General features: G+C 39.1%; 1 protein-coding gene across 1 annotated transcript in view; it reads right to left on the bottom strand.

Moving 5' to 3' along the window:
• ADAMTS19 (ADAM metallopeptidase with thrombospondin type 1 motif 19) overlaps positions 1 to 15,673 on the bottom strand; it is a 228,121-nt gene that overhangs the window by 123,518 nt on the left and 88,930 nt on the right. The window contains exon 8 of the mRNA XM_061609144.1: positions 4,034 to 4,139. Within this exon, the coding sequence (XP_061465128.1) occupies positions 4,034 to 4,139 (106 nt within the window). The remainder of the gene's footprint in view (positions 1 to 4,033; positions 4,140 to 15,673) is intronic.

The following is a 15,673-nucleotide window of genomic DNA, read 5'->3' as shown; positions in this document are numbered from 1 at the left end:
TCATATAGTAAGAGTCTGATGGGAATTACCTCTATCCCAAATATTTTCTTGCCATCCATTCTGAATAGGTTGCTGAAATACTGCTGTAAAATCATATCTCTGTTCTTTTTTTCAAAATACACTGGGTCATCTCTTGAAAGTTTTTCCATTGTCACATGGCTGCAGTTAATTCCATAGATTTTCTCTATATTGGGCTCCATCACATCATTCCAGTCCAGAAGATTATCCATGCCATTGATAACTTTATCTCTAGAATCTTCATTAATTTCTTCAGAGATAACATTGAGTTCCAAACAATAGATTTTATTTCTAAAGTCCATAGACTCCAAATCTTGTTCCTGTTCCACGATTGTTCCAATCTCCGGGATCTCCTCTCTCACAGGGACCCCTGTTCCAGTCTCCAGGGTCTCCTCTCTCACAGGGACCCCTGTTCCAGTCTCCAGGGTCTCCTCTCTCACAAGGACCCCTATGTCTTTAATCTCCTGTGTCTCCAAACAATAGATTTTGTTTCTAAAGTCCATAGACTCCAAATCTTTTTCCTGTTCCACGTTTGTTCCAATCTCCAGGGTCACCTCTCTCACAGGGACCCCTATATCTTTAATCTCCTGCTTCATTTTACTCAATTCAATTTTCAGCTCCTTACAACCCTGTCGCAGGTTTTGTTTCGTTATCTCAATCTCATCCATTATTTTCTGAAACATAGTTATTTCCAGATTCTCAGCCACTTTCTTAATTGCCATTTTAAAAGAAAAATATAGGAAAACCACTTCTTATTTCAGCAACAATTGGGTTAATACTCCAAACTTGGTGACATCACAGTATAAACAAAGCAGACAGCCTTATCTCTCCATGCTTAAGTAAACAAAATGCAGTTCCCAGGATCGAAACAATTAATGGCGGTCGTCAGGAAACAGATTCGTCAAAATAAAATAGACCAAAAAGAGAGTAGTCTCAGACAATATAATATTCTTCAAAATAAAAATCTGGAATAGAAATCCCTCTTCTGTGTATATCTTTAGAATGCAAATCCAGGACAGCTTTTTGCAACAAAAACAGAGATAAGCTATTAATTAGTGAGTAGCAGAGAGAAGTTATGGCTCCCCAGTGAGATGTCAAAAACCGATCAATCTGGCAAATCTCTTTTAAACAGCAACAATTTAAGTCAAGTAAAAGAAAAATATAGAAAGAAGGGTGCTTGCCTGTTAGTGCGTTCTCTCTTAGAAGATAAGATGAACGTTCGCTTTATCAGATAGAGCTTGTTGTTGAAAATCCGTCCCACCTTCGTCGGCTGGACCTCGTCCCATAAATTAATGAGATCTGGTCGTCCCAACAAAAATAGGCTTTGAGGTTAATCTCTTCGTTTCTCCCTACCCGGGAGAAGTTTAATCAGTCAAAAAAAAAAAAATCTGACTGATATATCTGAATAAGCTTCTTTTGAGGCAGGAGCCCGTCTCAAAAGCAGGCACAGGCTAAGTCACCCTTCCCGGAAGTCTCAGTAATCTCATGTATTTCCATGCACTCTCCATGGGAATGACTAAAAAGAGTTTGGAAATTTCATTCAACCCCAAACAGTTGGCACCTTTTTAACAGTACAAGTTTTAAGGCTCATATTATTCCAGTCCTGGCCAAGTAGCTCTAGTTTTCAGGATACTTCTGAGCTTACTTTAAGGTGCTGGTTATGACCCTGAAAGCCCTGAAAATCTAGTCCCAGTATACCTTAAGGATCTTTGATCCCACATGAACTTCTCTGATTGTTAACATTTGGGGGGGGGGTTCCTTAAGATTTGTTCGTTGAAACGAGTCCACATTCAGTGGGGCAGTCTGAATATCATGTGCATGCAGTGGAATTAGTTTCTGTGTAGACATGCACAGGACTGTGCTACAACTTGGCAGGTATCTGATACAGGACCTTCTGTATGGGATGTGCTGCCTAGGCATGCCTATGCTTCTTAGGAACATTAAGAAATTAGTACAGTTTTTTAAAAAGACATTCCTGTCCATCAAGATTTTACAATGAATGATTGGCAAAGTTATTAAGACAGATTTCCAATTATGGCTTCTTTTACTGTTCTTAATTGTTCTTATTTTATTTGGGGGGGAGGTTGATCTGAAAAACCACCAGTTGGAATCTAAGAATGATTCCAAAGTTATTCCTCTCTTTGCTATAATGTATAATAAATGCCATCTTAACTATGTGGACCTGCATGAATTAAAGTTTTGCAACTGATTTCAGTAGGGTTTAGACTTCAGCCTAATTATTTTGTAGTAGATTCTGGAAGTAGCAGCTATGTTCCAGTGGAGGCCCAATACATCTACAGTCTAACTGGTAGCCACTGCAGTTGTGCCTGATTGGTGTTCTGCATTCAGATCATTTTCCCTGGCCAACAACCTCACTGTTGAATTCTGCACCAGCTGCAGCTTCTGAAGCATCTTCAAAGGCAGCTCCACGTATTATGCATTGCAGTAATCTAACCTAGAGGTTACCAGACCAAAGACAACAGAAATTAGGCTATCCCTGTCCAGACAGGGATGTAGCTGGTCCACCAGCCAAAGCTGATGGAAGACACTTCGTGCCACCAAAGCCACCTGAACCTCAGTCGACAGTAATGGATCCAGAAGTACCCCCAAGCTATGCACGTGCTCCTTGAAAAGAAGTTAACCCAATCTAGAACAGGCCATGCCCCATCCATCCAGTCTAGGGAACCATCTACTACCAGAGCCTCAATATTATCAGTAATGCCCTCCCCTCCTCCTCCCTCCTATCCCCTCACTCTTGCCCCTTCCCCTTCGCTTCCTTCACACCTCCCACCCCCTCCCCTTCCAATCCTCTCCCCCTCCTTCCCTTCTTCTCCTCCCCCATGGTCAGTTTCACCTATCCTAAGCATGATTGCAGGGGTGTAAATTCCATTAAACTCAATAAGCATGCAAATGATCAATCCATTCTCAGAAAACTTGCACAGGATCCCATTTCTTACCTCCAGGATTAAAAAGCAGAGAAATTCACTAATAGGCAAAAAAAAATCCCTTGCCATTTAAGAACATACCTATAGCCCACAGATATTCTATCAAACATTAACAAGCAGGAAAACTGGGCAGATACAGTGAATGCACCAGGGGAGCAGGAGACCTGACCTCCTCTCTGAGATATTGGACTGCCCTACAAATTTGTCAAAATGCAAACAAAATTTGGGTTGGTCTTTTACAGTCCAATCCACTTCCTGTGTAGCTTGGAAGAATTTGATAACATGTGCCTCTGAGCATATGGTGGGGGTTGGTTTCATGGACACAGTGGTGGGATGGATGATGGAAATTAAGCTGAGCTTGAATCCTGGCAAGAGAGAGACACTGTGGGTGAGTCATTTCCTTAAATTAATTAAAAATCAGTCATGCATTTTTAAAAACGTTTAAACTGCAGAAGAGGAAGGTCAGAGTATGGGGCAAGTTCAGTAATAGGATTACAAGTATTCTGTGAACATGGCTGATTTTTAATTAATTTCAACAAATTATGAGACCACTGACAGAAAAAGGTCCAACAGGGGTCTGGATTTTTTCTTCTCTTGTTTTACACTTTGCACTTTTGATTCTCTCTGAGTGTTTTGCCTATTGCTATGAAAACGTAGAGGGTTGTTAAGCAAGCATTTCTGAGTTCAGGACTATAACTTCTGTAAAATTTTGTTTTGAAATGACCTTATGAGAAGCAGCAGAATGGCATGGGGGTATTTTCACTTTAACATGGCAGAATGTGAAAAATCCATGCTGGCTGTAGTATACAGCCACTCTTATGGCTGTATAATTAATTAAGTTAATTATTGAATATATCTATCACTGGCCAATTACTTTCACACAATAATCATGTTAAAGAAAAGCACTCACTATTATTATCACAGGAAAATCAGGCATGGTATGGGGAGAAATGATTTATTTATTTAAATTTACACATGAATACCAAATCTCCATCTTAGACTATCAGGGTTTAACTCAGGATTATTGTATGCCAACATAAGGTTAAATATTATTTGTTTCATTTACTTACTTGTGACCCATCTCATGGGCAATAGTAAATGCAAGATTCAGGCCGTTGTCCTCCGCAATAATACATTTACGTTTTTCACTGCACATCCCATTCAAATATGCTATACCTAGAAAATCCAAGCATCACCATTAATCACTATACTTTGCATTATTTTTACTTAGATTGTTTTGGTGCACAAATGCTCTATAAACATAGGATTGTCTTCCAGAAAGTAGAAAATCTGCAAACATGTTGCTATGACTTTTGTAAAAGGCAATGTGCAACAAAGGAGGGATGATTCCCACATGTGTCTAATGACTTGATATCTTGGAGATGAATCTGATCTTTCCCCACTGAAAAGTGTTTGGGGCATAATCCATCCAGTGAAGCACTTTTAAAACTCAGTTATCAAAAAGGGAGAGTTAAGCATGTGATGAACAAGCACTCTGCCCTGAAGAAATAAATATAAATTAAAGAAACAAGTTAACAAAAGATGGGATATGAGTTGCATCACTCAGTACTAATTATAGAGAATATCCGATATGAGGTTTGGCCATGAATGCCCAAAATCAGAATTTTCCAAATTAAAAATTAAGATGATTTCTGTGCTTGGAAAATGCAATGCTGTGATGTTGTTCCAAATGCACATGCAGTCTGTGAATATGTACAGTCTGGAAAGATGAGAAGATGAATAATTTATGACAGCCTTTGCCAACCTAGTGCCCTTCAGATGTTCTGAAATACAACTTGCATCAGCCCCAGCCAGCTCAGTCATCTTCTTAGTGTTCTTTTTACTAACCCTCTTCTTACTATTACTTCACACATTTTATGGCTCAGTTTTAATATAAGAAATCCATCAAACTAGGATCTGATGAATTAAGGCTCTGATACGTTCACTCAGTTACAACATAGCAGCAGTTATTACATGCAGAGACACAACAGAAGTTAAAAAGGAATCACCATAGAAACTGACAGGGAATCATGCAAGATGAATCTGCACGAGTTTATCAATATCCTGTTGCATCCAGCCATAGAGATGGGACTCTGAAGATGATATCTAATTGTATGACATTTATTTATTATTATGGATGCTTGAGGAATTCTTTCTTTGCAAATTATGATATTAACTAACCTGATCTGCACCTTCTGGACTAATGTGCAGATCAGAACATAGATATCCATTGGCTTAAACACATCTCCAAATGTTGTAATCTTGTTCTTGTCCTCTAAAACATATCAAAATGAATTTTAAAATGTGTATTTGGAGATTATAAATATTCATAAATAAGAGAAAATTAATACGAAAGCAAAAGGCAGCTGTTTTATGAGTAAGCACATGGGAAAATGACACATACCAGAAACAGACTGATCCATCCATCCCTATTTATTACCATATTTATTTACTTGTCGCCTCATAATCTCAGTTCTCTGGCAGCAACAATTGAAAAGCATAATCCCAAATAATACAATCAAATACAACATTAAAGTTCTGTGAAATACACCAGTAACTAAGCAGGGAATGCACATGATGCCAGTCAAAATTAACTAATTTAATAGTGTCGAGAAGCACCTCATAGGGCTAAATCACATTCATACGTTTAATCTCTAATTATAATGTCAATATTATAAAAATGGTTATAAAGCAATGTTAAAAGTCCAGGGAGAATTAAAAATGGCACCAGGATGACATTAACGTAGGTATTAGGCAAGCCTCTCCAGGGAGAACATTCGATGACCAGGAGGCCACCTCTGAGAAGGCATTCCTTCAAGGAGGTCAAGAAAGCATAAATACTTCCAACTATCACCATCCAATCTATCTTTACAACAGCTCTACATGATAAGCTATACTGAGATTTAGGCTGCAATCCAATACGTAAATTCCATTGGGTTCAATTATGGGTCTTACTCCCAGGTAAGTGTATATTGGATTGCGGCCTTAGTGACCAGACAAAGATGACTCAGCTTCACAACTGAATGAACTGAGATCTCCTCAATATAACTCTCTCATCCACTGGAAACCTATACTGAGCAAAAAGTGGGGGAAGGAATGCAAAATAGAAGCTACAGGGCACACAAACATGTCTGATGCCTCCACAAGGTAAGGAACAAATTCCTCAATTTCTAAACAGATCCAGCTCAACTGAGCCTGAAGAGAAAACGAAAAGAAAAAAGCAATCAGCTACACAAGCCAGGCACATTCGGCTTACAGCAAAATATTCGAGGTATGAAAAGTATGGAGAAAAGAAGGACTCCTTTGCCTTGTTTACATGATGTGGATCACAACTACATTGAGAAAGTAGTTAGGAAAAGTGAGACAAACGTCCTATATTATCCTTCCAAGTTAACACCTCATCTAAAATGAACAAGAAAATTAATTCTTAACATGGTCCAAATGCTTTAGTATGTCTGTCAGCACCCATAGGAGCCCCTTCTACAATGCCTTCATTGTTTGTCTCAAGCAATGGATAAGATGGTATACTGGCCAAAAAAAGCACATTTACACTTGTGCTTTTAATTTTGGAGCAGGTAACAATGATCCTGCCTTCTTGTAGAGAGACCTACTGGTGAGGGTGGAAGCAGTCTAGTAGGCAATTTACTAAGAAATATTCTCAGCGAAGGCAATTTATATATGATACATAATATAAAACCATTTTACTTTAGACATTTCCCTTTGGATTTAGATTACACTAATTATATTTATTTCAAAGTCAGACAGAGATGCATGTCACTTTACTTATTGATTCAAAACAGTGATGGGGCCTGTAGCCCTCCACATGTTACTATTCTACGGTCCAATCATGCCTGGCCATTGGGCATACTGGCTGGGGCTCATGGGAATTGGAGTGTAATGCATCTGGAGGGCCATGGGTTCTGCAACACTGATATAAAACATTTATACCCCACCTTTTCTTACAAAAAGCTAAAGGTGGCTAACAACACATTCAAAACATGCTTTAACAAATTCAAAATATCAATTAAGAAAACACCAAAAACAGCTTTTACAAATTGATATATACTAACATATATAACACCAGCTAAATCAAACCATTTCATAAATAAAATCTGTATTTAAAGCAGGGCTTGGAGAATACTCCAATCCCATTCATGGCAGAGTCACCAGCAGCAAGGCCAGGCCTAAGAGCTTGGTCCCTCAAGATGAAATTTAACCCTGCCTACGGTGTGCAAACACCCCATCTCCCCACCCATTCAGATTTCTTATTCATCCAAATCCAGTCACTTCTTTCCCTCTTTCTTTCTTTTATCATGTTCAGCCCATAATAGCCTCCAGGGCCCTCACTTAAGGGAGAACAAGTAATAGAAGTAAATATCATCCACATCCCAACAATGACTATGTCCTCAAGACCACTAAATAACCACCCCAATAGCTTCATCTAGGAATTAAAGGTGTACTCCTATGGCCCCTGGGAGGGTGATCTGATAGTGGAGAGAGCAAAAAGAAGCCATTCCATGGATATATCAGAGGCATATTGGGGAAAACTTTGGACCCGTTCCCAGCACACCCTCAAAATGGAGCTGGCACACTGAATTTCCCATTGGCAGTGGTGTCACTAGGGTTGGTGTCACCCAGTGCGGGAGGGAGGGAGGGGTGTGGTTGCCAGGTGACAAGGAGCGCTCTTCCTCCCTCCCTCCCTGCCCCCCCACTCTTTTAATCTCTCTCACACAGACCTACCTGGGTGGGCCAGTGCGGGTATCCCTTCATCTTGGTGAAGACGAGGTCTCCGGCCTTGAAGCCGTGTGGCATCTCAGCAGGCGGCAAGTGGCGAGCAGGCCCCAGCCAGACCTCAGGCTTCACCAGGCAACTGGGAGGGGGCATGGATGCCGGCCTCGCAGGGAGAGGGAAGGGAGGCCGAAGGTAAAATGGGAGAGCGCAGTCGATTGGCCCTGCAGACTGCCTCTCCTCTGGAGGTGGGCCCTCGTGGCTTATTGGCTGGGGCGGGGGTGTCGCTTATCTCTCTCTCTCTCTCCCCCTCTCTGGCACGCCCTTTGTCGTTGCTGCTGCTGCTTCCCTGGGTCCCTGCAACTGCCCCGCTTCCCGGTGCCCAGGGGTGGGGCGGCTCTGGGTGTCACCCCCTTGGATGGTGTCACCCGGTGTGGTCAGCACCCCCCACACCCCCCTAGTGACGCCACTGCCCATTGGCCCCAAGCACCTGACAAGGGGAACTTTTGTAATCAGTCCATTAACTGTAAACATGAAGTTGCATTCACTTTGGAAACTGAGAGGGCTCTCTGTTTAAGTCCCAATATTTGTCTTGAGCCACAATTTTCATTTTTTAGTTTTAAAATGTTTTGTGTCTGACGTTTTTCACTTTTGGCAAAGTGTAGTCAACTAGATAATATAATTTTTGCTTGTTTGTTATAGATCAATAGTTCTTCATTCTGCCACTGCATGGATTGCTGCTTATTTCTGGACACCAAACACTTCAGGTAAAAAATGTGTGGAATGCTTCTCATATTTAAAATTTCTTCATTCACTGTTTTGGAAGAAACTACCTTTCTGGAATAAAGATGCAAGCAAAATATCATATAAAGTCACTGTTTATTTATTATTTTATTTCTTATTGAACAAAGTTGATCTTGTGGTTGAAAGCCACATTAAATACTAGCTACTGAATATAAATCAGCCAACTACCAGTTGTGAACTAGATTTAAGTCTTGTCCTTTGTCATTATTTCATGTGTTAAGAAACAGAAACTGGCTTCAGATGAGCAGCTGCTCTTGCTTAGCCATTTGTAAGAGAAAGATTTATATATATATATATGCACTCTCTGTTTCTTCCTGTGGCTTATTCGCACAGCTGGAATGATCCCAAGGTTAAATCCATGATGGGGGTGGGGCAGCAAACAAATGATCTGTAATGATTAAGCCTTCTCCAGTCAATCCTATGGGTTTTCTACAAAACCAAAGATTAACACTTTCTCCCTTAAACAGCTCTGCTTAGAATCATTGAAAGCATTTCACAGATAATTTTTACAAAACAGGATATGTAAGAACTCATGGTTTCTATGTATCAGAATGGCACTAAAGAATATAAGCCAGATCCTATTCAAATTTACTCAGCCATAGTTCCCAATAAGTTCAGTAGGAAATAAACACAGGGAAGCATGCATAAGATTGAAGATTTAATGTAAGAAGAAAATTTCACCAATAAGCATAATAATTTAAAGTTGTATCTAAATACAAGAACAAACTGAAAAACACAGTCCCTGCCTTAGATTTGCACATTACTTGTATTACCAAAGGTTTTTATCTGGCCATAACTAGCTTATGTACATGCTCTAATTATTTTATTTATTTATTGTCCATGTCCATATCTCAGAGCTTGGAAAAGTTACTTTTTAAAACTACAACTCCCATCAGCCCCAGCCAGCATGGCCACTGGATTGGGCTGATGGGAGTTGTAGTTCAAAAAGGTAACTTTTCCAAGCTCTGCCATATCTATACTATATACCAGTAGGCAAAAAAACTCTTTGAGGTTTAAGAACATTCCTATAGCCAACAGATATTTGTATCAAATTTTTAAAAGCAGGGAAATTGGGTAGCTATAGCGAATGTACCAAGACAGCAGAAAACCTGACCTCTCTGCAATATTGTACTGTCCTACAAATTTGTAAAAATGAAAACACAATTTGGGTTGGTCTTTCACAGTCCAATCCTCTTCCTGTGTAGCTTGGAAGAATTGGGTGATTCTGATGGGTGGGCACTGGGCAAGGGAAGGGAGGGAAGGAGATTGAGTGGGTGGGCACTGAGCAGAGGGGGAGGACTGGGGGAGGGAGAGAGGATGGGACTGGGTGGGCAGGCACTGGGCAGAGGGAAAGCCTTTCCAAAAGGAAAACATTGTTAACAGTATCATTATTTTTCTGGGTTTCTCTCACCTTTTTATTCTACAGCAGGCATATGTAGTCTCTCCCCCCCAATTTAAATCAAAGCTGTCCCAAGCTACATCCACACCAGATATTAATTCCACTTCAGACAGTCATGGCTTCTCTCAAAAAATCCTGGGAAGTGTAACTTGTGAAGGGTGCTGAGAGTTGTTTAGGAAACCATTATTCCTCTCACAGAGCTCTGATTCCCAGAATTCTCTGGGAAGAGGGGCTGACTGTTAAACCACTCTGGCCATTGGAGCTCTGTCAGGGCAATGGGAGTTTCCTGATTAGCCAAGCTAAAAAGCTGTTAGGTTTTTAGGTTCTTACTGAGCAGGCCTGAGCTTATCATTGACTCCAATGTTAATTTTCTTTAATTAAAAATCAGCCATGCATTTTTTTTAACTTTTAAACTGTGGAAGATGAAGATCAGAGTATGGGGCAAAGTTGATAATAGGATTAAAGGTACTCTGTGAACATGGCTAATTTTTACTTAATTTCAACAAATTATGACTGCTGACAGAAAAAAGTCCAACAGCGGTCTGGTGTTTTGACTCTTGGTTTGGACTTTAAACTGACAGTTCTCTCTTGAGTGTTTTGTGTATTACCATGAAAAGTTAGAGGGTTCTTAAGCAAGCATTTCTGAGTTCAGGACCAAAAATTTTGAAAGGTTGTGTTCTGCAACGAGCTTATGGGAAGCAGCAGAATGGCATGGAGCGTATTTTCAATTTAGCATGGTGTAATGTGAAAAATCCATGCTGGCTATAATATACAGCCACTCTTGTGGCTGTATAATGAAAAAGAGGCACAACACAAAAGCAGAAAGGGTCCAGTTCTCCAAGCTCTCCAGGTCCATCTCCCCTCAGCCTTAAAGTAGCACTGCTGCTGCTGCTCTTAAAACAGTGGGACTGATTGGGTTTCCTTTGTAGCAACCAACTTAGGAACACGGGAACATAGAGCTACTTTATACTGAATCAGAAAATTGGTCCATCTAGCTCAATATTGTCTGTGCTGACTGGTAGCTGCTCTCCAGGGTTTGAGACAGGGGACATACCCAGCTCTACCTGGAGATGTCAGGGATTGAACCTGGGACCTTCTGCATGCAAAGCCTAGATTAGCTACAGGGTGTTTTTTGCTTTTGACATTTGTTGGCCTACAATTTAAAAATGCCACCCTTTCAATAAGTAACGAATGGAAAGATGGATAAAGTTTGGTCACTGGCCAAGGGATATTGGTCGGCCCTGATAAATGTTAGAAATGATTGTTTCAAAAGACTTATTTTAAGGCATCTTCCACTGTCATTAAACTTCATCCTGTTCCAGTGAAAAGCTGGCCCAAATTAAAAACCTTCCCAGTAAAACAAACAATATCTGGCTAATTTCACTGAAAACCATCCATTCTGATACTACTACTATTTAACACCAAGAACATACTGGGCATGCCTCTTATGTCAATGCAGTGTTTGACAAAAAAAGTAACATGGAAAGGGACCGAGTACATACAGGGCAGATAGAAAAAGAGAGGATTTGAGAAAACACTAGAGATAGGAGGAGAGGGAAGAGGGCTATGGAAGATGGAAAGATTACAAAACACTGTCTCAGCACAAAAACCCATACAATCCACTATAATTCAATGCTAGTTCGTGCATTGTTGCCTCACTGTTGCTGTAAAAAATGATGTCAGTGTCAAGACCCAATACAAAATGACAAGTCTGTGTCAACCCCCAATCCTGACATTTCTTTTGCCAAGATGCAACTTCCCCAGATACATTCCCCAGATCCAAAACATATGGGCTACAATTCCATTTAAAGTGTGTTTTCATAAAAATATACACAATTTCAGCTTACTGGAAGCTTAGATATTGTCTTGTCATGCATGCAGCACCTCCATATATAACCTGTATTCTCAGGATTCTTCTGTTGATAGAGGACCAGCCCTTAAGAGCACATTTATGGTCTTTACAGAATAGCCAAGAATTAGCATGGGCACCCTGGCATAAACAAGCCTTCATCTCTAGTCTTCTCAGTAAGTGGCTGAAACTGCAGCACAATCCTGAACACCTTAATAATATACACACAGTAGAGGAATTCATTCTTTCACACAGTTTTCCTGGCCCCACATATAATAAAAGACCCTTAGTGTGTTTCTGGCATAGTTAAAACGTCACAATATTTTTCAAATTATATGTAATCCACTAAATTGAGGAAGAAGTGCCTTATCTTCTAGAGCAGGGGTGGCGAACCTATGACACATGTGCCCAAGATGGCATGCAAAAAATGTTTGTTGGCACACCTGGCTCTCCACCTCCCCCAAGAGAGACCACGGTCTGAGAACCTTGTGGGACGTCTTCTTCCCTCTTCCTCCCACAGAGGCCTTGTGTGTCTCTGCTGGGGCTCTCACTGTGCTTTCATACGCCCTCCATAGAGTGCAGGAGGTGGGATTAAGGGGATTAAGGAGAAGGTCCATTATTATTGTTACTAATTCATTAATTTTACTTTTTGTGAATTACTATTATTAACATGTAATTCCTAAAGCTGTCCCATTTTAAACAATTCAGAAGATTTATTGGTTGCCTAAACAGATTTCTTTAAGAATTCTTTCAAGCATTTTGTTCTCTTTCTCAATATTTTTTTTGTAAAATACAAATGTAATAATAAAAAATGATAATCTGCTGCTCAAAATTACCATGGTCACACGAGATAATTTTTTAGAATATTATCGCCAATTTAGGCACACACTGTCAAAAAAGTTCACCACCCCTGGTCTAAAGCTTAAGTGTTGGGGGTGGGGGTGTAACAGAATTGAACAACAAGGATGAAGAGAAATGGATCAGTTCTGAACTTGAAGAGGGGAAGCAGAAAAAGGAAAACATCCTTTGACATTTATCTAAGACACTTGACAACTAGATAAAATATGATTTTTCATTTTTGAGAGTGACACTCTGTACCCATTTCTATTACTTATAATTTTAATAAGATCCAGAGACATGCACTCATACTTTCTTACACACTTGGTTAGATTTTTGCAGTAATAGTAAAATAAACAGTAAAATGGCCTTTATCACTTACAAAGGAGAGAATACAAATGATGGTCATCTGTAGCGCTTAAAAGTTCCAGCTGGAAACTGTTTGGGAAAGCTCCCAACTATTAACACTGAGATTTGCTCTTGCAAGAGAATGCCTTACAACTGGCTTATGTTCTGGTGTTGCTCTGTGTTCCCTCAGTTTGTTCTTTTCAGCTTTCCCACTACTAAAAAATATAGTTCCTTTAACTATTGTTTTTCGGGGGGGGGGGCTGAGTCAAAGAATACACTATGTGTACATTATCCATTTCAAGTCATGATGATATCCAAGCATATGGCATTTCTCTTCATTGGTTTGATTGTTCTGATACAGCTGTAACAGAAGCCAGAAACTCCTTTACTGAGGAAAGACAAAATATTCTGAATGCAAAATGTATTTGTTTCATTAGCACTAATTCTGAAAATGTTGCATTCTTCTCAGCATGGCGAGATTTTGCAACACAGAATGCCTACAATTGTAATGCTAAAATGCATTCACTGGTCTTTTCCTAATGTCTTTAAAATAACTATTTTCTAACAGATGTTAGCCTCTTGAGTACTGTTTGCTCATCACCCTCTCATCCATTGGGAAAATTTCAGGACCTCATTTTCAGCAGCCATTGCACCCTGTTTTATAATAGTATTTAACATCATTCAAAGAGTAGCCACTATATAAAGAAATTAAACATATTTAGAATGCAGTAATGTTTGTTTTCATCCACTGTGAAAACCTGTGGTTAGTTAATGAGATGTCAAATCATAGAAATAAACAAATGGGGAGAGTGAGCATTTATTGGGGCATGAACTCCAGTATCTAGAATCATGCCCTGTACATCTCTATGAGACAGTTACAAATAGTACAATTCACAATTTATATTATGCTGCTTCTTAATTCATACATGAGTCTGAAGAATATACCTCTATTTTTCAATGTTATATGAAGCCTCCTTGAATTTAAAACACTGAGTGAGAAACAATGCCTTATTTAGCCATCTCACTACACATATCAGAATATACTTGGGGCTATTAAAACACTAAAATAAATCTTAATCACCAGTATATTTAATTTGTTCAGCATAAGACATCTTATTTTGTAATTCTGAGAACCAGGACACATAACTAAGCTTTTCTATGTAGTACCATATGAGTGGTAAATCCAATAAATTCATTGACAGTGCAGTCAGTCTGCTTGGAAGTAAGTCTCATTGTTTGATGAGGCTTAATTCCAGGTAAGTGTACAGGAATGCAGCTGCAACTATTTATTTATTATTATTTATTTACTTGTTGTTAACAAATTTGTTATTAACTCATCAAAATAGTTTTATTGGCAAATGAAATTAATTTTTCCAACAACAGTTTGGAGCAATATTTAGTGTGGGCAGGCCATTTCACATGATCGATCTACTCTAGTTTAAGTTTGTTTTTGCATAGTATGTTAATTCAGCTACAGAACATATGGTATACCTTATCCTGACAAAGATAATGAGAGGTTAATGGGAACTACTTTCTCTTGAGGGCTAATCCTTCTGTCATTAGGCTCTGTTTCTGATGTCATTACTAGCATTGTATAATATTAGCTGATATAAGCATTACACATTGGCCCCCATACACATGTGCAGCATGGGAGCCATTTCCTCATGGTGTGATCCCATTCTGCAGGAGCATGCATGTGAATAACACAACCATATGACCAGCGCCAATTGTGTGAATCTTTCCAATGCAACTGGAACCAACCAGTAGAACACCAATGAAAACAACACCCATACGTTCCAATCCAAAATGCAAGCACTAGTTTGCTCCCAAATCCAAACACTAAACCACAGATACACAACCACACATACAGTGCAAACTTGACTGTACTTTCTAATAATTGGATTTAAAATGGGTCTGGTGGCCTAAAAATCCTGTAGCATCTTTCTATGAGCTGCCAGTTCTATCAAACTACTTTATTAAGTTCCGTCATTCTTTCATTAACAGTAACCACAAGCACAAGATTTCAAATGCACAGCTGATGTGCTGTACGTTTGTGAATAATTGACATGGGGTGAGAAGAGACAAGAAATTCAGTAGCTGCATGGCAGTCAGATGCATTTAGATGGAGTTTGAACTTTGAAACAATACATCATTTTAGAAAAATATTTCCTCCAGATATTACAACTGACAATTTATTTTAAATGGAAATAATGGTTCTGGCAAAAAAAGGTGGAGACTATATGTTGGTAGGCCATACTTGTTGTTAAAGCAATATTGAGACTGCACTCCTATACACACTTACTTGGGATTAAATCCAGTTGAACTTCAAAGGTATATAGGTATGAGACTGCACTCTCAGTTAATCATAATACTAATATATGTATTATCTCTCTCTTGGAACCAGCAGAATGTGATCATGTAGAATGCAAGTAAAACATACTACCAACTACAGGCCAATTTACTCTATCTCACATTCTGACAGAAAGCAGAGCTGGCACCGAGGAGACCAAAGTTCTGCTCCTAATTCTCTTATTGGTAGGTCTCTTATGTTGACATGTCAAATAATGTACATCTTTATATTAAAAATGAACTTCAATTAACACCTATAAAACAGTAGCTCAATATTATACTTCTTTCTAGGAAACAGGAGATTATAATACAGAAAATGTGTAATAATTTTATTTATTTATATATGTATTTATTTATTTAATGATTGCATTAATAATTATTTGAATAATTTATTTA

This window comes from Rhineura floridana, chromosome 1 (assembly GCF_030035675.1).
Source record: "Rhineura floridana isolate rRhiFlo1 chromosome 1, rRhiFlo1.hap2, whole genome shotgun sequence".
Classification (NCBI taxonomy): domain Eukaryota; kingdom Metazoa; phylum Chordata; class Lepidosauria; order Squamata; family Rhineuridae; genus Rhineura; species Rhineura floridana.
Note: the sequence above shows the minus strand (reverse complement) of the source record. Positions and strands in the feature narration are given on the sequence as shown.